Here is a 23,715-nt window from a genome sequence, read left to right on the forward strand (position 1 = left end):
CTGACAAAAGGCCTGTCTAGTCTTCCAAGGCATACATTTCAAAGAGACAAAAAAGTCCTTGTAATTACAAGTTTCTAAGGTAAATGCTTTAAGAAAAAGGAAGGGAGGGAAATCTTTTCTCTTATTTTCAACAGAGAGAATTAAACCTCTTATTTTTAATATTTCTTTGCCCGTACTATATATATATATATTTTAAAAGATAGCATATCTATGACTTAACCATACTGTAGAGAGTGTATAATTGCTATTGTATATAAATATAAAATAACTGTATTTAACTAGTGTAATTATGTATTTATGTAATTTATATATTATACATTATATATTGCATGACACAGTTTCTAACCCAAAGGAACTTATAAATAAAAATAATCTTAGCATAAATAGATTAACAAGTCATTTATGTAAATTCCAGAGATGATTATATTAAAAGCAAATTTTAAATATTTTTAAAAAGGTAACCTTTATTCATAATGGCATTTAGGCTCCATCAAAGCAAAACAAATCACTGAACTCTGATGCTTTTGTTATAGAGTGTTTTATTTTATTTACTTATTTTGTTTATTTTTTTTGTGAGGAAGATTGTCCCTGAGCTAACATCTGTGCCAATCTTCCTCTATTTTGTGTATGAAACACCTGATGAGTGGTGTGTAGGTCCGTGCCTAGATCCAAACCTGCGAACCCCGGACCGCCAAAGTGGAGTATGCAAACTTAACCACTGTGCCACCAGGCCAGCTCCTAGATTGCTTCATTTTTATTTGCTAAACCATCTGTAGTTAATTTCTTGCCCTGCCTAGTCAATAGGAAATCATACTTAGAAATAAAACAGTGATTAAAATATTGTATTTTGCATTCATAAATTATTTAGGTAAAAACTCATATGTTAGTATTAAAAACAATGACATGGAATATAAGGGTATAATTTTTAAATTAAAAATATTTTTTTACCCATATATTAAAACGAACATAGAGCAGAATCACTTCAAGTGACCATTGATCTTCACAAGGGATAAAATAAGGGAGTAGCTGTGTGTGCCGTATGCTACATTTAGAATCAAGTCTATTTTTCATCAAATTCAATTACGTTTTTATTATACTCTAGAGAATAAACATAATAGTATAGGGTGTATATATTTTTAAAAATAAAGTACTGAATAATAACCATAGTTCAGAAGAGTATAAATCATTTATGCACTCATTTATTGCCTTCTAACAAAATAGCTTTTAGAAAATTGTATGTCATGACAAATCAGTTATGCCACACTTACACTGCAGTCGTTGAATTACCCTTGGCATTTTTGTATTCTAACAGTTCTATTTATCTCTCAGTGGTGTACATTGAATAAGTAATGAACATCTGTATGATATGGGCTTTCCCAATACTTTTAAAAGAAAAGAATATTAGTAATTCATTTTTAAATATAGTATTTTTCCCTACCCTTGAATTTTTAAAGTTGTATTTCTAGCGGTGACCCTGATGTCTAAGTGTGAATTCCTTTCCTCTTGTTAATATCATCAGGGTTTATGAGCCACAAGGTCTTTTGCTTCCCCAAAGCGGTGATTCACCACAATGGACCAGAGTGCCCAGAGGTCACTGAACCTTCATCTGCCCTTCAAGAGAGGCTGCCATTCTTTCAGACCATTTTCACTTTGCATTCTCATTTCCATTCAAGTCAGAGCTAGGTGACTCGTAGATCTGACAGTGGAAATCAGTGATGGTGAATCATTTACTTTTAACACATATCAAAGTTGGTAACAGGAGGGTAAATAACCTGCCAAGGAGGAATGCTATGAATGTTGTACCTATGGACACAGTTCAGTAACTGAAAACTGCTCATAGCACTGAAATATTTTTTGAACTGAATGGAACTTATTATTAGTTTAACAAGATATTTAGGTATAGGAGTTCTCTTGGGCTCACAATATGACATAGAATGATTTTTCTCCTCTTAATCTTCAGTTGGATATATAACTATATCATTAACAGTTTATTTTACCTTTCTGTTTTCCAATTATAGACAATCTTTGTGTGTACCTCAGGATGTAAGTTTTGCTGGTACTGGTGCAGGATTACTAATTTGTTTTTTTCACCTAAAGAAAGAACAAGAAATGCTACCGTGGATAATATCATTTTTCTTAATCCAGGAGATGTGGGAGGGTGGGGGGGAGTATTAACTTTATATTGTGACAAAATAATGGATGCATGGCTCCTATAAATTTAACTGTGTTTATTCATGGAGGATACATATTCCATAGATTACACTTATTTTTCACATAACGCTTAAATTTTTTGAATTTATATAAGAGAATTTTCTTTAGAATTTTCCACATGACCTAAAGGTCTGGAAGAAGTAACCAAAAGAAATCTTCAAATAAGCTATCAACATTGAACTTCCCCTGGCTGAACCACAAATCTGGACACACACACACATTAATATATTTTATGGCCTTAGCAAATTATATAAAATTAAAATTAGTCATTTCAGAGACTGTTATTATTCCAGATAATATACCAGAAATATTGTTATTTCTGGTAGTATTTTGGCACCTATTTAATAATGACAAGAGGATGAAAATTAATATTTACTCTTTCAACTTCCTGTGTTTGTACTTCTCTTTTGCATTTCTCTATTCTTCTGTACTCCCTGTCTGTCAGAATCTCTAACTCTTCTGCTATTTTACTGAACAAGACCAGGCCAGATGGAAAAAAGCCTGAAAGGCTTCCCCATCTGTCCTTGAACCCAGAGTAAGACTAAACAGCCACTTTCCAGTTTTTTCTGTCAGGGCCCTTTTTAGTACTTAGATCCTCCAGAATTAAAAGTGCCTCCCAGGCAGACAGCATCCTGGGCTCATCAGCTCAGTAGCCTAAACTTTCCCTGACCCCTTCGTATTTCCTGATTTTTAAACTTTTCCCATCTTCCCAGTGAAGCTCTCAACCGGAAGTTCAGTGATGCATGCAACTAGAAGTGGGGGTGAACGAGCCACTCTGTCTCACGTGGCCTATTGAACCACTTTCTCCTCGTCATTTTCTGTCACTAGTAGCTCCGTTATTGGAATGTCTGTGGTGCTCCTTACTCCTCTTCCCATCATCCTACATTCTGTGCCCTCAATGCTTCCCTTACACCTCTGCTTTAGGAGCTGGGGTAAGTAGGGTAAAATGTGAGATCCAGAGGTTTGTTAAGAGATTCTTTCAAGTAATACATTTTAAGTGTTAGACTTTTTTTAAAGTATAACTTTTATTTTTATGTGTGTTAGCTTCACCTACTCTTGGCTAAATATGCATAAGATAATAAAGAATTATTGTTTGAGGATATTCCTAAAGAGTATTATTATAATTATCTTTCCGTGGGAAATAAGGAAAGGGAAGCAAGTGTCTGCCTGCTTATAAACTGTTATGATACCAAAAGTTTGAATAATATTATACTGAAAATTCAGACTTGATAAGGAGATTGAACCAACAATAGTAAGGCCACTATTTCCCATTGAAGATCATAGTTAATGGGCCAATGAGAAGTAATTCCTCACTCGTAAGGTAACAACCTAAGGTTCCTGGTGAAGACCTGGCACAGCCGTGAGGGTAGGAACAGGGAATACTAAAAGGGGACTGAGCCCTGGTCACAAGATGTGACTGCTATTGTGGCTCATCTTTCCTGTTAGATGATTGACACCTTCAGATCTAAGCAACCTCACCAGCTTTCCCTGGAAAAGAGCCTTGTCAGGGATTCAGCAGAGTCAACACCTTGTCTAAAAAGGGTCACTAACACCACGTCCATTGCAAATCACAATCCTAATTCTAGACTGTCATGACTCAGAATATCCCTCTATGAGACCTGGGATAGGAGCTGAGTTGGGGGGCTGGAAGCTGGTACTATTACTTCCTTCATTTCTACCGTAAAGATTTTAAGTGTACATCACTGTATTCCCACTGCCAAAAACAGTCCTGGCACAAATTAGGCTAGAAGATAAATGTGTGTTAGGCATGTTTGGTGGGAGTCTATTGTGTTTGCTTTATTTTAAAGTAGTGTGAAGTCAGATGAGTAGAATGTGATAGAGGAAGCTGTCATCAAATTCTAGTTTTCTTTTTCATTAAGTACTTTTACATTTTAAAAGTAAGAGATACTCATGGAAAATTTCAGACAGTAGAGAAAGGCAGATATAAGGAAAAGTCGAGCACAGAAGGGCAGAGATGAGGAAAAGTTTCCCTACCTCTCTGACCCTGCCAATCTTGTTCTTCAGAGGGAACCTATGTTGATAAATTACTGTATAACTATCCAGAAATATTCTCTACATATGTTTGCATGCACCCAAAAATACATTTCCTTTTTTACACAGATGGGAATTATATATATGTACTGCAATTAGATTTTTCTCACTTAATATATATTTTAAAAATCTCTCCATATGATTCTACTTTATTCTTTTAATTTTTACTTGTATGGGTGTACAACAGTTTATTAAGCCACTTCCCTCTTGTTGAGCATTTACAGTCTTTCTGCCATTACTGCATATACACATGCATGTGTGTCCTTCCTTATGAGAGTTTGTCTATGCGATAATCTCTTAGAAGTTGTACAGTTAGCTGTCACAAAATTGTCCTTCAGAAGTGCTACAACTGTCTTCTCTCCCTTAGGCAGTATGTGAGAATGCATGCTGTATGTCCTACCTCCTCACAGCGTGACCATAGGTGTTATCAAAACCCTCAGTTTGTAACTTCTAGTCAAATGTATTGTCTGGCTTAGTGATTGAATTTATTTGGGCAATGGAGATAAAGATGTAGACTAGATGATTCCCAGATCTCTTCTGATTCTCCTTGTTACACATGTTCTCCCTTTCTCTTCTCTGCCTATCTCTTTCTCAGGAAGAGAATCAAGGGAATCGGCCCAGAGTAAATGCTAGTGCAGATTCCCCACTTTTTCTCCTCTTTATTTCAGTTTGCATGGTTTCATTGGAGTAGACTACATTCTGACTTTAGTATTGTGCTGAAATTACTGGACAAGCCTCCATAGATAAAAAAGAAAGCACATTAACTTATTCTTGCTTGTCATTGCCATATCCTTTCGTCCCTATAGAACATTTCTGGAAAATTCTTTTTATATTGTTACGTAACCCTGTGCCACTTCAGTCTAGTTCCCATCACTATAGTCTATGAAAAGTGATCCCAAGTCAGATATAAACTAAAGAAGGAGAAGAAAAGGTTTAACGATGTCTTGGGATATAATGCTGGACTGACTCTGGTCGATCCCAGCGCATTCTGGTACTTCCAGGGCTACCCTGCCATTGACTGGAAGTTTGGGGAGCATTTCACAATTGGTTGACTCTTTTGAAAGTGCTTTAGACTTTTTAGGTTGGTACAGCCCTACACTAGGTCTGAAGTTTCTTGAAGCCATCTGAACCATTCAAGAGTCTCTCAACTTTTGGGGTGAGGATTGGTGGTATAAAGCAACACAGAACAGAGAGTGCTAACTCTGAAGTTTCTTTCATATTGCGTTCTTCATTGAATAGCTCTGAGCAAAAGGTGAGTTAACAGTTGATGGGGATCTTAGGAGGCTATTAATATAGTCCAGGTGAGAGCTGATGACAACCTGAGCCTAGTCTTTCACTCACAATAGGAATAGAAAGGGGAGGATACATTCGAAAAAGATTTAAAGAGATTGTGTTAACAGAATTTGGTGTCAAGGATATGTTTTCCTTGAAAACATTTTGAAATAACCAAAACCTCTCTGAAATCAAAAACAGTTCAGCATAAATGTTTAATATCTTATTCCACCTTTTAGCCACTGAAGTAGTTGTTTGATGAATCCTTTTCTCAACCTTTTAAAAAATATTATCCAGAAATATCTTTGTCTCAGGAAAATTAGTTTTTATTTCATGACTGACTTATAGTTTAATTACACACCAATTTTTATACATCCACCCTCTTCCCTATTAATTCCCTGGTAATTCCAAGGAGTTTTAGCAATCTAGTTAAACTGGGCTTGTCAAAAAAACAGAAAATTCTAATTACCTCACAACTATTTGTGTTTTTAAACACATATGAAAGAATCGAAAAGACTTTTCCTTAGACTGAACTTATGTTATGGGTAAGAAGTATAAGCAAGAACATCAAAAATGTAAAAGCTTTAAAAAACATTTTTTAATATTGAGATTTTTCATACTGTAAAAGTAGTCTTTCGTCTCTGCCATGAAACCTGTACTCTCATTTTTAAAAGGTAAAAGTAAAAATCATAACCTTATATGAAAGCACACGTGTATGTTTCCTACAAACTTTACATCAAAAAAATTCTCATAAATGTTACCAGTGAAACCTAACTTTTGATTTTCCTTTGAACTATTTTGTGGCTGAATAATAGACTATGTGTTTTAAATCTTGAAAGAGCTTCTAGAATAGGCTTAAGTTTCAAGATTTTATGTCATATTTATTCGCTTCCTTTTTTCTCAGTTCTTCTCCCTATCCTAAATGTCACCAACCTGGTACTAATAGGTTCTTGTGTTATTGTTATTTAATGCCGTCTGTTTAATTGTAGGACATCTCAATCCTTTTGGAAGTAAGAGAGTGCGTATATACATATACCTACATGCATAAGTGTAGTTGCAACCATAAAAATAATTTTTTTTTATTATCTGGATAAATATAGTTTTAAAGTGATGTAGCAGCGAGATTAGATAATCAGCACTGAATTCTCTGGGGTCAGGTGTCAGGGTTATTTTAAGTAAAATGATTCCATTAATTTTCTTAAACCATCAATATCCTCATTTATAATCTCCTTTTCTACGAGGCACATTTAGTGGCCCCCTCCTGTGTACTCCCTTAGTATGTTGTATACACCTCTTATCAAGTCTTACCGTATTGTAGTTATTTATTTACAGGTCTATCTCTCTCACTAGACAGAATTCCTTTATGGATGGGACCATCTCTTATTCATGTTTGGATCCCTAGCATATATTACAGTGCCTTCCACATATTCAGCATTCAGTTATCAAATATGCCTTCTTCCAGTAAGTAGTTTTTACACTCAAGGAATCTAGGAGTGAATGCTGAATGAGAAAATTACCACATATATCCTTTAAAAAAGCATACTGCATATGCATTTTATAAATGGTTTATAAATTGATTTACACACAGCTTCTCAGTAATGCATCCACTTGCACACATCATTAACTTGGATAATTCAGTCATTATAATTAAAGCACATTGGAGTTCAGATTTATTAAGAAATGTTGAGACATACGAAAAGACATAAAGAGTACTCTGATAGGGGCTGGCCCCGTGGCCGAGTGGTTAAGTTCGCGCGCTCCGCTGCAGGCGGCCCAGTGTTTCGTTGGTTCGAGTCCTGGGCGCGGACATGGCACTGCTCATCAGACCACGCTGAGGCAGCGTCCCACATGCCACAGCTAGAAGAACCCACAACGGAGAATGCACAGCTATGTACTGGGGGGCTTTGGGGAGAAAAAGGAAAAAATAAAAATCTTTAAAAAAAAAAAAAAAGAGTACTCTGATAAACCTTCATACACACCATCCATTATAAGGAATAAAACATTACCGGTACTGCTAAAGCTCACAGTGTACTTCTCCCCAGTCTCATCCCACTTCCATCCCCAGCCTGGATCTGGTGACGTTGATCATTCCAGCACGTTTCCCTACGCTTTGACTACCTGTGCTTGTAATCCTGAACGATATGCAGCGTCGTATGCCATGTTTTCATACTATTATGTGGATAGTGCCATCCTGTGTATATTCATTTGTACCTTTTTTCCCCGCAACGGTATATTTGTTAGATTCATCCTTGTTGATAGCTGTATTTGTACTTTATTTGTTTTCATGCCTCTATTCCACTGAATGAATATAATTTTTTAATCAGTTTCCTGTTGATGAACATTTAGGGTGTTTTCAGTGGTTTTAATATTACCGATAAAGTTAAGGAGATGCTTTCAAAAGTCCTTGCTAAGCCTACTAATGGTATAAATTTGAGAATTTAAACTATTTAGGAAGAGATTCTACTTCTGTTTTTAGACTATTTACACTTTTGGCCTAATGTTTGGGATCTAGCAATAAATGTGCTAGTTGGATTTCTGTTTGCTGAATTACTTGGTTATTTTTTCATGACTGACCTTGCTTCTAAAGAAAATTTGAAGCAACTTATAGTTAAACAGAAAACACATAAGCCAAGATAAAGACAAGTACCATGTTATTTCAAAAAACCTAGACTGAGATCTTGCATCATCTAAGTCTAAGGATATATAGACCTCCTCCCACACAAGATTACTATTCCCATCAGCAATATTACTACACATACACAAAAATAATATGTTACCTTTTAGATATTGAAAATTCATTTTGAGTTTAATTTTGACCTCAATGAAAGAAGATAAATTGTCAAATTACGTACCGAACTGACATTCATCTTAAATTTTGAAAAGATTTCTTTTATATAACAGGCAATAAATCTCTAGACTTCAAATGATTGTACTTTTAAAGCAAAATGTATAGACAGTGATGAATGGCAGAATGACAAGATATTTAGCCAACTAAAAACAAAATCAGGTGCAGATAACGAGTTCTGACCTTTAAATTTTGTGACAAAATGGTTTTAAAAGCGAGCTCAATTGTCTGAGTTTGTATCAATGAGGGAGGGCCTCTGAAATGCAACTGCTCAATCCCTTTATCAGTGTTTGGACAAATTACTAAAATACCTAGCCCTCTGAAGGCTTTCCCCTACTTATAAGTTGTAGTTATTGGCCTTTATCCAGATTCAGATGTTAGAGATTAGCCTAAAAGCTGAGTCCTGATTGAAACAGATTTAGGTAGACTAGCCGCTGAGCCTTTCCAATTCACATTGCTGTAATCTATTAATTTCACTGAATGAGACACATGAGGATGCTATAATAAAAACCTTTGATAAAGAGTCCCTAGAGTCAAGGTGTATGCTTAGGGCATCATGTTTCTCAGTCCGTAGAAGTGCTTACGTCAGTTAAGAAAATATATGCCCCTCTCATGTCAGACTTAAAACTGGTATTCCTGAATAAGACTGTCCATCAGGAAATTGAGTGGCCTGTGGCCTAAGGAGGTATTGTTTTTCTTGTAAGTTCTTTGTTTTCATGAAAAGGCTCTTTGATTCTCAGAATGTATTTGTTTCAGGGTAATTCAATTTGAATTCAGCAATGCTCAGAATTCTCCTGAAAAGCCTTCCTTCAAGTTTTACAGTGTATGTTTTATAGACAACTGCACCTGATGAAATTTGAACAGTCTTTCACATGACATCAATTTTAATAATCAGAGCTTGGTTTCTAAGGTCTACATGGTTCTATCATGTGGAATATATAATTAATAGCAATGATATTTTCAAAATAGTAGTAACCTTTTTAATAACAGATCTTTCTTAATACTATTGAGGCAAATGCATAGCTGTCAATTATGGTGAGGAGATTCAGCTTCAAAAGAATTTTGTTTAATAAGCTTTCTTGCAGTTTAGATATGCTGCCATCAGGTGGTAGTAATATGTCATATCCATTTGGCTCTGCCGATGACATTCTGCTTAAGGTCACCAGTTTGCCCTACAAGTATTTATAATCATGAATGCATAGATTTTTATATGAAAATTAAAATAACATGGTGTATCTTTTTTAGTTTCAGAGCTAAGGATACTTTGAATAGAATTTTTAAAACAGATATATATTGGAAGATTCAGTTGGGCATGTTTTCTCTGTTCTTTGTATATCTATTCAATTTTTTTTGGTAAATGAAGAGTTTCATTTATGCCTTCTAAAAATTTAGAAAATATAGAAAAGTAAAATTAAAAGCACCAAATTTCATCACCCAACGATTATTGCTGTTAACCTTTTGTTTCATTTCCTTCCAGTCTTTTTTTTTATATACAATTTTTAGTATGTTTGCATTTTTTAGAGTGGAGTTTGATGGCAGGAAAAGATACTTAGCTGTAGTAACGGTGTATATACAGCATGTCTGTTTTATAACTTTTAAAATTACAGACTCTGTATCTGCATTGTGACTTCTTAATATTCTATTAATTGAAGTTTTCCATAATTTTATATAGTCATTTACCTATTATCAGATAATGTATGTTTCTGATCTTCATTCATCAAGAGTATTTAATCTCTGCCTTCTATCCACTGTCTATCAAGAGGACCATTATTTCATTGCATTTGTGCTTAATTTTTTTTTTTAAAGATTTTATTTTTTTCCTTTCTCTCCCCAAAGCCCCCCGGTACATAGTTGTATATTCTTAGTTGTGGGTCCTTCTAGTTGTGGCATGTGGGATGCCGCCTCAGCGTGGCTTGATGAGCAGTGCCATGTCCGCGCCCAGGATTCGAACCAACGAAACACTGGGCTGCCTGCAGCAGAGCGCACTGACTTAACCACTCAGCCACGGGGCCAGCCCCTGTGCTTAATTTTTAACACAAAAGAATTTCTAATTCATCTCTGAGTAGCTAGATATTTTATATGTCCTCTATAGCAATTGAAATGAAACTTCCAGAAAATTTGAACTTTCAGTTATGAATGAAGATATATAATCTTTGTTATTATTTTCACATCATATGAATTTTTTACAATTTTTGAATGTTTTATAATTTTATAGATTGTATGCAACCAGGTACCCAATACATTCAGGGCCTGTGATATTATGAGATGGAACCATTAACTACTTCTTGCCAAAATAACTTTTTCCTTTCTTTTTTATAGCATAGAACATTGCATTAAAGAAATACAGTCCGAAGTTAACAAACAATGCCCAGATGTGCAGCTGCAAACAACAACTGACTGTTTTGAATGGCTAAATAGCTATAATTATAATTCTTTCAAGTCACCTTCCATTCCCCATGGAGATTTGATAAAATTCCTCAAAACATTGGTAATAAAAGAATCTTTGCTTTATGGTGAAGTGGGGTGGGTGAACAGGGAATACAATTCATTCAATTTCTCTATGTATGTATTTATTTTAGTGACCATATTAGCCTGCCATATCTTGGAGTCAAGACCTGTGTTTTGTTTTGTTTCTCTAACCCCAGTGGAATCCAGTGAGCTATTTGTTTTTATTTTTTACTATGATTTTTATCAATAAAATGAAATTTTATATAAAGATTAAACGTTATAATTCCTGAGTGATTTGTGGTATGGTGTATACTATATCAACCCACAAAGTATGTTGATACGTAACCACAATTATCTACCAGAAAAGTTCCTATTTGTTACCTTTTGTGTCCTTTCATAACTACTTATTTTCTCTGTGCTTCACTATTAAACATAATAAGATCTCCATCAATTCTATCTATTAAGTAGCCTTGTCTATCATTCCCTTCATCCTCAACCTGCAGGTATACCCAGTTCTTTTCAGTCAAGGCAGCAATTTGTACAAGACCTCTGTTAATTGATGGAGAATTATTACATTGGTCATTCCTTGATACTGACTACCCTCTATGCTAGAGAAGTTTTTGTAGCCTTCAATCAAAAGTTATTTTATTACACCTACATATGCAATGGTGGCTAACTTGCAAAAACAGTTTCCCAGAGAAATAGCACAGTTGTTAGAAAGCAGTATTTCTGTAGCTATGGTTTTAATTTAATTTAGGGGAAAAAAGGCACTGTTTTTGTCTAAACATCAAACATTGACTAAGGCAGATGTGGAAAATATCTTGAGGTTGTAGATGGCTTAGGATGACAGAATCAGATGAAAGTAGTTTTTGGCTGTTATTATTGCAGATGTCTCTTTAATGTTTACAAAGTAATAAAAGGAAGAGAAAGGAAGACTATGTGCCCTGAAGCCTTATTCTTTTAAGAAAATCCTCTCACCCATTATCTCTTGAAGGTGGAGCCTTGAAGAATAAATATGGATATAGTTATTCCTTTAATTTCTATTAAGAGCCATGTGTATTGAATTTCATTAATATTAATGTAATAATGCTTTCTCATTTAATTAAAAGCAAAAGCTTTTAATTATCTTTTAATCTGTCACACATAAGTCATCCTCTATTCACTGCAGGGCAAAGGCTGCCTTAGTTTTGCTCAAATTCATTAGACTGATAGACTTGTTCCAGAACTAGGTTTTTTTACATAATTGATCATGTTATTTTGAGGAAAGAACCACATTATTAAAACAGATCCAGATTAAAATAACCTTATTATGAAGTTTTTACATGCTAAAAGTGTCAATCTTGACAGCATTTTTCATACATCTGTTTTTTTCCATAGAAAACTTTTTATGTATTAATTTTCTAGCTATTTAAATAAGAAATAGAGGGCCTCATTATGGCAATTATACTGAAGTTATTTTCACAATTTAAGCAGTCATACTAAGCATATGTTTTAAACCTCTGTAATCTATTATTCTTTGCTTGATCAAATATTTGCAGTTATTGACCGACCCAGGGTTGAGGCACCAATACGACTCATTTGCTTTATAGAATTTATTATAATGCTGATGTCCTGGACTCTATCTAAGGACATTTCTTCTCCAGAAGTATCCAAAGAACTAAATACAGGGAGAATAGAGAGAGAGAAGCTTCAGAACGGTCAGTGTACTTTGTGGCTCTCTAGAGTGTAGTAGAAAGAACACAGACAAGGAGAATGAAGCCAGGGATCCATTCTTAGTTCTGTGCTTTATTGTGTGCGACGTTTGGAAAATAAACATGCTGCATTTTAGTGTGCTTATCTGTAGACTGGGTTTCTAAATATTTGTGTCTCCGACTTTTCATTATGAATACACCAAAGATTGTATGGAAAAGTGTTTGTATATAATAAAACACTGTAGAGATATTGGATAATTATTTATTACAGGTAGAAAATTAAATTAGACATTCCAATGCTTAGAATGACTGAGAGCAAATTTTTGGAGTTTGTCTAGGAGTTGTTCCTAATTCTGAATCACAAAACCTGTGGTATCTTTGTCAATAAGAAATTTCAAAGCCAGCCTGATTTTATGGCACTTGAATCTTGCTTTCATTTTTCTTATAATCAGCTTGTTGCTACTTAAAGAATATAAACTAATTTCAATATTAGCTGAAATAGACATAATTAGGAAAGTCAGCATGTAAGGAGAATGTGTGCATGTAATTCAAAGTCCAAAAAGAAAGTAATTCTTTTGTCCCTATGCTATTCTTAATTATACCTATCATTGTTTTCTGTCAGTTAACACAGAAAGTATAAAGGAATAATTTCATATGATCTTTTGGGGAATGAGTCTGAGAGTATTTTTTTCCCATTTTGTGTTAGTTATTTCTTTGGAGAAAACTGAAATATTTTCAGATTAATGTCCAAAGTAAAATCATTCTTAACATGGCTCTCAAAAAAGGAATTTAAATGAAAGTTACAGTCTTTAAATGTATTAAATTTTGTTTCTCAGGATGGCAGCTATTAGTAACCCCTAGGCGCATACTATATTTAAAAGTCTCCATTCTGTATGTTCATTTGGGGTTCTATAATAATAAGTATACTCATTCAGGCATGAAGATTATCTACCAAAAATTAATTAGGGGCATGATCTTGAATTTATTTTGTCTTAGGAATATATTTCAATCAATGTTTTACTATAGATTTTTATTTAGAGTTTTTAAGCTGTAGCTTTCATACAGCTCAGCTTATATTGGGGGTGGCTAACAATGAGGGCTAAAAACTGTATGTCTGGAAATCTATTTGAAAATATGGTTCATCACCTGGGCTTTATACAATTTAACAGACCATAAAGCTAACATTCTAAAATGTCTGAATTGATTAAATTTCAAATGCGAAAAACAAAAATCTTGACGAGCATCTGAGTATTGATTTTAAATGAATTATTATAAAAATTTAAATTTAAATGAATTTAAATTGAAATGAATTATTATAAAATTGTGTACAACTGTAGAAATCATTTTTTCCTGTTACTCTTACAGTTAATCATATTTCTAACATTATAATTTACTTTTACTAGCAAGATTTGTTGAAGAATGAACAAAATCAAGAAGAAATGATATTGGATTTACTTTGGGACCTCTCCTGCCAGAGCAGCGTTTCATTCCCATCTGCTCTAAGTGGAACATCTTTCCATTTCCTGTCTAGGACTTCTCTTCATTCTGTTGAAGATCATTCTTCTATGGATGTGAAGTCTATATGGGATGATATAAGCCTACATCTTCGACGCTTCTTAGTGAGCCAATTACAAAGCCATAATGAAATAAACAATGTACAGCAAAAAATTTTGTTGAAAAATCAGTGCATACAACAACTCTTGTTTCTTTATCCAGAATCAGAAGTTATAATCAAGTACCAAAACATACAGAATAAACTGTTAGCTAAACTTCTACAGAACTGCTTTCCTTCTTACAGCAGAGAATCAAATTTAGACATAATGGTTCGTGGACACCAAAGTACAATGCTTAAGTTATACTCAATGATAAGAGAGGATTTTAACACACTGTGTGGAATTTTAGCTTCATCCTCAACAGTGAAATTCATTAAAGAAACTTACCTGGATACTGTTACAGAAGAAATGGCAAAATTTCTTGCAAATTTTTGTGAGCTGCAGTTCAAAGAAAGTGCTGTCCGTGTGATTAAAACAAGCAAGAGCTCCAGCAGGCATAGAGGAGCAGTGCATGCTTTGGGTTAGTGATTTTAAAATTTCTGTTTGGTTTCACTTAAGCCTTTTGATATCTTTAATTTTCTAAGATTTTTCTATTTGGTTAAACCTAATTAATGAAAAGATGTGAAATTTTGCAGTATACATTTCTCTTATGCATTCCTTTTTCTGTAAGTATAGCAATAGAAGCGTTTTCTTTCCTGTTATTTAATTTATTAAAGATATTGTAAATGTAAGTCAAAAATATTGCCAATAAGAGTTTTGGTTTTTTTGATAGCATAAATTATTGGGTGAAACATACATATATATGTATACAGACATATATGCACATATATGTTCATATATATATATATATAATTTTTAACCCATTGTACCTTCCAAAGCCGAAGCATTATGAAGTAAAAAAAATTGTTGAAATTTACATTAACTAAAATTAGAAGTTTAAAATTATAGTATTTTAGCCAATTCCAATAAAGAGCTATTATGAAATACTAATAATAAAATTCTATCTTATAATTGGTTACAGAGGCATAGCATTTTAATATAGCTAATTTTAAAAGTTCCTCTAATATTATTTATATAAAAATAAAAGATGATTTGAAGATTCCTAATTTTATACAAAATATAAATGAAAAAGTAAAATGAAACTATTGTGATATAATAAACTTTTCCCTGTTGTCATTTTAATTTCCCACCAGTGGAGAAAAATCAAAGTAAAAAATACTGTTATTTTGAAAATTATGATTAGTCATGCTTTTACATAAAACTCCGAGGTATATATCTAAATAGGTTCATTAACTATATTTTTTAAGTATTTGAAAATTATCATTTGTTGAACTGCTATCTTTGAATTTATGATCCCTTTATAAAAATTTCCGTAGCTCACTATATTTTGACTTACCTTCCTTAATGAAATGCCAGAGTACCAAATTACTCTGATATGTGAATTTTCAAATAACTTAATTTTTTCTCTTAAAATTTTTATTTTCACCCGGAAGCTGGATCACATCACAGAACAGAGATGCATCAGCCAAGTTTAGGTTATGGCAGAATAGAAAGTCAGTTAATTTAGGAACATTACAGTCCTACTCAAAGCATATAGATTTTTCACTTTCATTGTTTAACACATAAATTTTAAATGCATTACATGAGTGTACTTATTTTCTAAAATTTTTATATTCTCTAAAAAAATTCCTGCTTACTTGTAAAGTGTTTTCAATATGAAAGTTTTATATGTGCTAAATATAGTTTATAACAGAAGAAAAGATCCATATGGTTGAAAATATGTGTAAGTTGCTATGGAGTCTTTAGGGCTGATATTGAGGTGTTTTCCCATTCGTGAAAGAAAACTATGCGTATCGGTTTTAACACCAAAATTTAAAACATTTTCCACAAGTCTCAGTGCACTGATCTTTCTCAAGCTCCTATATCTGAATGTTGGTTTAAATCACTTGATAAATGAATGCTTTCTATATGTCAGGCACTGTGCTAAGTACATCCCATTCCTTATTATTCCAATTTCATTAACGAGGAAAGAAGCTTAGAAGGATTAACTTGCCCTGGATCGTGTTGTACAGAGTCAGGATTCATATGTAGGTCTTTATGTCTCCAAGACCTATGTTCTCAACCATCATGCTATTTGACCTTGTCTCAAAGGATAGAATTAAATGCTTTGTCACTTGTAAAAGAAATTTCAAACAGCACTGTTCAAGTGGGCTGCCTGAATATCAATTCAGTTCAGCTCACCTACCATAAGCAAGGCATTTGGCAGCACCCATGTTTAAGGTTCTAAGCCAGACAGTGAGGGGAAGAAAATTAAAAGGGTAACTGCTGCTAATGCTGTAGGAGAACTGCTGAACTAACTTTTAGTGGATCAACCATATTTTCCAATAATATTTGACCCAGAGACCAAATTTTATTTATTAAGGAAATACAGTTGTAAATGAGCAAAATAACAATAATAATTTATTAATATTTATCCATAAAAAATTGTAACAATTTATTTTCCTATTTGAATAAAATGTAGATTGGCTTGAATGAGTTGTATATTATCTTTATTTATATCTATATCTTTATGTTCTCCAAGTCTTCAATATTTTGACTGAAACTATGGAAAAGATATTCCTTAAGTAACAATAGCTAACATTTATTGGGTCAGACATTGATGTGCATTATCTTATTTAATCCTTCTAACCACTTAAGAAGATAGGTACCATTATTTATTATCTCTATTATATAGTGAGGAAACTAAGGCAGAGGTACATAAAGTAATTTACTCAAGGTTACACAGTGAAGCCAGGATTCGAACTCAGGTCTGTCTGACTCCAGAACCCTTGCTCTATGACTGTGTTCTACTGCCTAAGAGTGCAGGAAGGAAAAAGCACATTCCATTAAAAACACTGCTCTGAATCCTCTGTATGCTAACTCTACTTTAGTATAGCCATTGTTTGACTTTTCTCTAAACTATCTCACACTCTTCTCATTTGAAGACTACATAATGCCAATTAGAAACTTTTTGCTTATAATTCCAATTTTGTGATCTATCAATATATCTTAAGCAGGCCTGTATGTGTACTAGTTTTTTTGTTTCCAGTTTTATTAAGATATAATTGACATATAACATTGTGTAAGTTTAAGATGTACAACATATACTATAGCTTGTACGTTTTGTTATTTGAAGAAAATGATGATATAATGTTAATACAAATATTACAGTATATTTGTGATTTGGTGATCTATCCTAGAAAAGAACAATATTATTTTTGCGGATACTCTTTTACAAAGTTTCAAGAATGATTTAAGAAGCAAGACTTGCTTAATAACTCTGATTTTATTAATCTGTATTCTTAGAGTTTCTCTAATAATTTTTGAGGAAAATTATAAATTTTATAAAGGTTTATACTACAGTATTTTATTTTTTCATGTAGTTTATAAGGCTTTAAAGTCAAAATAAACAACTTTCAAAAAGCTAGAAATTTGCATTTAGCATTTTGGTTACAATCTTGTTTGTCGTTATCTGGGAAGTCAGATTCATATTTACACATGTACTGGTGTACTTCCACATTTCAGGAGAATAGTACCATTCTTATATTGTAAGAGTCCTCTATGTCTGTATTTAGAGTGGTTAAGTGATCAAGTTAGTTTTACTTTTAAAACAGTGTTTTCTTTGGATTTAAGAAAAGTTATTGCTACTTTTCTCAATGCTTGAAAAAGAGAGGATTGTTTATGTATAATAAACTTCTGTTAAATGAATCCTCTCTATTTTAATATGAAAAGGTGCAATCAAGAGATTTCAGACATCAGATAAATTTCGTAGTCCCCTGTATATCTTACCCTGAATTTTTCTAGAGGTTATTGTTAGCTTGAAAGAGAAAGGCCTAAGAGAGTATGATACATGCTTTTGAATATTTGTAAGGTCTAAAAATCTACGATGGATGAGAGTTTGAACCTGAGTGGCCTCTAAAGCCACTTGCCTTTCACAGTCTCTTGCTATTTTGTTTAAGGAAGATGAGGGGTGAGGGAAATGGAATCTCTCAGGGGATGGAAAGATCCTTCAGGGTAAAGAAGTCCTGCAAACCAAAATAAAGGTAGAATTCTTGACTAGGGAGGCACAGATTTAAGCAGGCCAGTCAAAAGTCACCCTGCTGTCTCTCCTATTCCTCCAGTAGCTCCGACTAGCTGAGTGGTGATCTCAGGGAAAGGTGAAGGAGTGTATTGAGGCCAGCATGCAAAATGCATACGAAAGGAAGCGTTTGTATGAGTATTGCTAGAGAAGAGACTAAGTAAGCCTCCTAGGAAACTGCATCTCTTCTCCCTGTTGTGCTCCTGAGACAGAAGTAAAGATCTCCATTAGATCTCTGGTGACAATTACGCTTGTTATTAGTTGAAGCTGGAATTTCAAGTAATACATAAACAGTAAATGGGAAAAAAATTCATAAGCAAAAGTAATATCTTTACGCATTATCACAAATTTCTTTAAAGTAGTAATATAGTTTTAGTGTTTTTTGATGTATCATTGTTGAAAATACTAATAAGTGGCATCATTGATCAGCTTTTTTCCCCCCTACTGCTTTATCATAATTGCTATTTTTAAATGAAATACTGGTACATTCCTTGTTTACAATTTCTTTACTCTGAGAAAGTGAAAAGTGTGCTTGATTGGGAGTCAAGGATGCTGGTCCTGAATCTCCTTCCTCCTTGTTTTGTGACCTTAGATAAGTCATTTAAGCTCATTGAATTTTTCTAATCAATAAGATGGAAGGGTTTTATTAGGTAATATCTGAGGACCTTTTATCTTTAAACTTTTTCTGATTCTTTAAGTGACAGTGAAATCATTCCCCAACCAGAGTTTAATGCCTACGATTTGTCATTGGAAACTGCCACATTTATTTTCTCTACTGTCAGTACAGATATATTAACTGGCTAAGCATGTGGCTTTGTGTGCCACAGTAGCAGATACAAAAGCCTCCTTTAGATCTTTATCTGTGTGATTTTCCTTTTCCAAGTGAAACTTGAAAATAACAATATGAAAACTGCCCTCCTCCTGTGTTTGCATTTTTTATAAGGATGAAAGGGTGAAGAGGGGAGTGGGTGATTAGGCAAAAAAGGAAGTGGAGTCTCCTTCCAGTTTACATCGGAAGCTATTCCCAGTCATTCTTTTCAGTTTTCTCTTTGATCCCACAACCAAATGTTTTTATTTTGTTTTATTTTTAGTTTCATTTTTTATTTTTTATTTTTTTGCAGGAGCATCTTTAATCAAATAATTGAAAATTAAGATCACAGGCAAGAACTGGAAATGCAATTATTAGTCTGTATTGTTGATTGAAAGAAATCCATATCCCTTTCCTCTGGCATGTATTTAAAGCAGGCAAGGCAGGGATTTAATAATGACTTGTGCTTTGGCCTGGGGAAGAACCGGCTCATTTCGGCAAGGCTGTAGACAGTAGGCATGGACAATACTATTTCTTGGAAAGCAGCTCTGGATCCATACAAATGCTTGTATGAGTACGAAATGAAAGCCTCAGAGTTAGTCCTATAAAGCATGGAAGAGTAATCTTGTCCTAAGAGTCTGTGGGTAAGAATTTCAGAAGCCATATTTTAATGAAACATTATACGTGTTAAACTTTTGTAAATAATTTTAGTATTTTTTTCAGCATGTAAAGAAAGTCAAAAGTGATGATTTGGGTTTTGACATAATTGATCCTAAAGCCTTTGCTTCTGCCAGTGATGTTACATGGCATGTTCAGTGTCTTCTCGAGGCTTCTCCTAGAATATGCCAGGGTGACCGTGCCATCAGCAGAGAGACTTGTCTTCCCTTTTTCTGAGCCAGGAGGGCATTTGCCGTTCAACCTGATTCCTTTCTGTACCATCGGTCTTTCCATAGTAGAAGTGCACAAGGTGATCCATCGGGGTGAGAGTAAAAATTAGAACTATTCATTTTTATTTCATCCTTAATATAGGAAACAGGACAGAACAAGCTCTTCATGCCATTTGAGATAGTGTTTTCTGTGTTAAAAGTCATTCTCAGCCATTCTGTTTCTTGAGTTTTAATAAGACAACGAATAGCTTAGGATCTATTTTGCAGGAAATATTTGAATAAAGTATATACTTTGCAAAGGATGCTACTCAGAACATGAATTCAACATTAATTTTTGTTACTGTTTTTCCATTGATCATCTTCACTTTTACTTATTAATCTATTTACAAATATGCAAAGTCAGTCATATAATAGATACTGTTTTTAGGTGCTTTTAATTTGCCAGGCACCATGGTAACCACTTTATGCACCAGTAGACCGCTTGGTTCTTACAACGTCTCTGAAAAGTTGGACATTTTCCCTATTTTATAGTTGTAAAAACTGAGGTTTGAACAAGTTAAGTAGCTTTCCCAAAGTTCCACTGCTAGGAAGTACCTTAGCTGGGATTCAAATCCATTTCTGAATTACTACCAAACCTATTCTCTTAACTACTGACTTACTGTCAGTGACTTACTGTCTCTTGCTAAATGAATTCACTTGTAAAAATCCTTTTATAATTTGAAGAGTAATTCCCATTTTAGCCACTTTGTAGATCCTGGTTTTTGTGTTGGACTTTCTGGAATTGTAACACATTGATTTCTGTACATAAAAAATTAAACAAACTTGAATTTTGGAAGGAACTATGATAGTAATAGAGTGCAAAACTGCATCATGGATTTTCTGTTTGGGAAAAATTTGAATAGAAAAAAAAATCCAAGACTTTACATATTAATGCATGAAAAGGAAAATAATAATATTAATTTTTGTTTTAGTACAAAAAAAAAGTACCTAGATAGAGACTCTCATTTTCTTCCTAGAGATTCAAGTAAGCTGCTTACACTTAAGCTTTCTGCCAGTTAAGGTAAAAGTAACTAAGTTACTGAAATAGTTGAAGCAATTATTGCCAGGTCGAGATTGTTGGGGAGGAAGAAATTTTTCCTCCTCCTTTTCTAAGTTCTTCTGGCTGGTCTAAGAATTGAATTGACATGAGACAGATTAGCAGGAGAAAATAAAATTTAATTATCTATGTACGGGAACCCCAAAGATGTGAGGGTCAGGCAATTGAGGTTTATATGCCATCCTGAGCTAAGGAGAAAGGGGCTGGGGTCTGAGACTTTAAAGAGGAGGGAAACAATTTACAGGAAGATGGGAAAACAAATGTTTGGTAAACAAATGTTTGCCATGCCATGCAAAGACAATGGGACACAAGGAGGACTTTGATCTTCCAGGCCCTGCTGAGCTCTCCCCACTACTCCTAGCCCATGTTCTTTGTAGATTATCTCTGGAGATAGTGCTCTTCTAGGACAGGGCCCTGTATCTAAATTCTTTTAGGCAGTTAAGGGAGAGGTAAAAAGTAAAACTTCCTGAGTCTCTCTGTTCATTTAAAGTAATGAGCCTAGAATAATCCTTATGCCAAAGAGACACATTTTGGGGTGGCAAATTTTGTTCCCCTACAAGGTCCTCTTTATGATTAATTAATAACAATACCATTAGTTAATATTATGTCTTCAAGATGCTTCCACATTTTTGTTTTTTTTATTTGACTTATCTTTGCTACATCACCACTCTGAAATTAAGCAGAGCAGCAATTCCAGTTCTTGTTTTATGGATGAAAAAACTAAAGAATTTTGGCTGGTTAACAAGTCAAGTTGGAAACAGAACTAAGTTAGAAGTATCTTCCCACTGAACCTCAATGCTGCGTAAAGAAATAAATAAGGCAGGGCCGGCCCCATGGCCAAGTGGTTAAGTTTGCACCTCCGCTTCCACGGCCCAGGGGTTCACTGGTTCTGATCCTGGGCGTGGACATGGTACCGCTCATCAGGCCAAGCTGAGGTGGCATCCCACATAGCACAACCAGAGGCACTCACAACTAGAATATACAACCATGTACCAGGGGGCTTTGGGGAGAAGGGGGAAAAAAGAAAGATTGGCAACAGATGTTAGCACAGGTGCCAATCTTTTAAATAAATAAATGAAAAGTCTGACACTAGAATGTCTTTCCCCTAAGGAATTGATGGTGTTTTTAAGTTCTTCCTACTAAAGATTGTATCATCTGTGAAAATTACTTATTTGATTAAAAATATGAGAAAAATGACTGTGTATGAGAGGGGGGTGTATGTTACGTGCTTGGGTTGATGCATAGATTTACGTGTATGTGCGCATCTTTATTTACCTGAAACGTTTTCTGCTGAATGAACTGTTTTTCTGACTCAGTTGTTGACCATTAAATGTTCTGAGGCTTCTGAATCTTTGTTCTAAAGACAGTAGGGCAACAAAGATGGAAACTATATTCCATAACGGAGAAAGTAGATACAATTTAATTTTAGTAATATTTTTGCTCCCATACAGCAACAATTAGCAAACGCTAAATTGCACTCAATTATCAATTTCCTTCCTTCTTGGAACACCTGTGTGTTCTTCCTAAGGGTGGAACAAATATTTCACTTGCTACATCCTCTAATTATGACATTCAAATACTAAGGATGGTAGATAAAAAATGACTGACTGTTTGGTTTCTCATGAGGAGTCAGAGGTCAATTTGAGATTTATATACCTTATTAACCATGCAATAACATTTTTAAAAACTGAAAAACTAAAAAAGAATTAAAATACTGATATTTTAAAACCCTTGTTTTTTTACTTGGAAAAAGAAATTGTCTAATTAAAAATATAAGTAACATTAAGAGCAGAATGAGAATATTTGCAAAAAATATTGAAAAGAAGTTTAGAATAAAGTTATTCTAAAAATGAACAAATTTATTTTGCAACTATTCTGTGTTGAGCAAAGACTGTGGACACGTAATATACATGAAGTTGTTGCAAACTAAAAATTCATTTTCTGTAGAAAATGAGTTGCTAAGTCTATGCAACCTTCATAAAACTTTTCTAACTTCTGCTTTCCCCTGCTAAAATTATTTGTTCTTCTCTATCTTGAATTATGGACGTAATAATACATGTGAATGCTTACTTCTATTGTTTAGATAAGAACATTTGCAGGGTTTTACATTTACAGGTCGTGAATCCCTAAATTCTTATTTAACATATGGTCATTTTTTCTGTGGACTATGATAACGTTGAATATTGTTTAATTAACAATTTTTCTCAGGTTCTCAGAAAATTAATATGTGATTTCTGGTTATTATATTATTAATCAGTTATTAGTACCCAACATATTTCTTTTGTAAATATTCAAGAAGAAAGCTTAATAAGCAAAAAATCATTGATAAGATTCCTTTAAAAATGGAATCTTTTTAACTGGAGACTGAGAATTTTAATGGTTGTCACTGCACCGCATCATTTTTTATTACGAAAATCAACTTGGAAAATGTACATTATGATATAAGATTTTTACTGTCATTATATATAAATATGAAAATCTTTGACCATCGGTGTCACATCTATGAAGTCAAATATTTGGTATAAAACACATCTTCTGTCTCAAAGTAGTTGTCATGTAACATCTCCACCTATTATTTTTGAACTCAGGGGAAATCTATGTCTTTTATACCAGGGACTGTTAAAATTCTTTGTCTAAAGTAGCATTTTCTGACTATGGACTGATCTCTCTGCACAGGGATTTATGCAGGAGAAACTGCTGGTAGCTTTGAAAGTTAGACCAATCAATCCTGCACA

At 33.8% G+C, this 23,715-nt stretch overlaps 1 protein-coding gene across 50 annotated transcripts in view; it reads left to right on the top strand.

The window, feature by feature from the left end:
• The window catches only part of KIAA0825, a 372,314-nt gene that overhangs the window by 50,766 nt on the left and 297,833 nt on the right, over nucleotides 1-23,715 (top strand). For 47 of the 50 annotated variants that reach the window (XR_011425683.1, XR_011425670.1, XR_011425685.1 and 44 more), the window contains 2 exons: nucleotides 10,700-10,868; nucleotides 13,923-14,592. Coding sequence is in view for 31 of the 50 variants with exons in the window: in XM_023617995.2 (XP_023473763.1) it covers nucleotides 10,700-10,868; nucleotides 13,923-14,592 (839 nt within the window). In the remaining 19 variants the exon portion in view is untranslated. The remainder of the gene's footprint in view (nucleotides 1-10,699; nucleotides 10,869-13,922; nucleotides 14,593-23,715) is intronic. The other 3 variants (XM_070234537.1, XM_070234538.1, XM_070234539.1) reach the window with 1 other exon arrangement.

Source organism: Equus caballus, chromosome 14, assembly GCF_041296265.1.
Source record: "Equus caballus isolate H_3958 breed thoroughbred chromosome 14, TB-T2T, whole genome shotgun sequence".
Classification (NCBI taxonomy): Eukaryota; Metazoa; Chordata; class Mammalia; order Perissodactyla; family Equidae; genus Equus; species Equus caballus.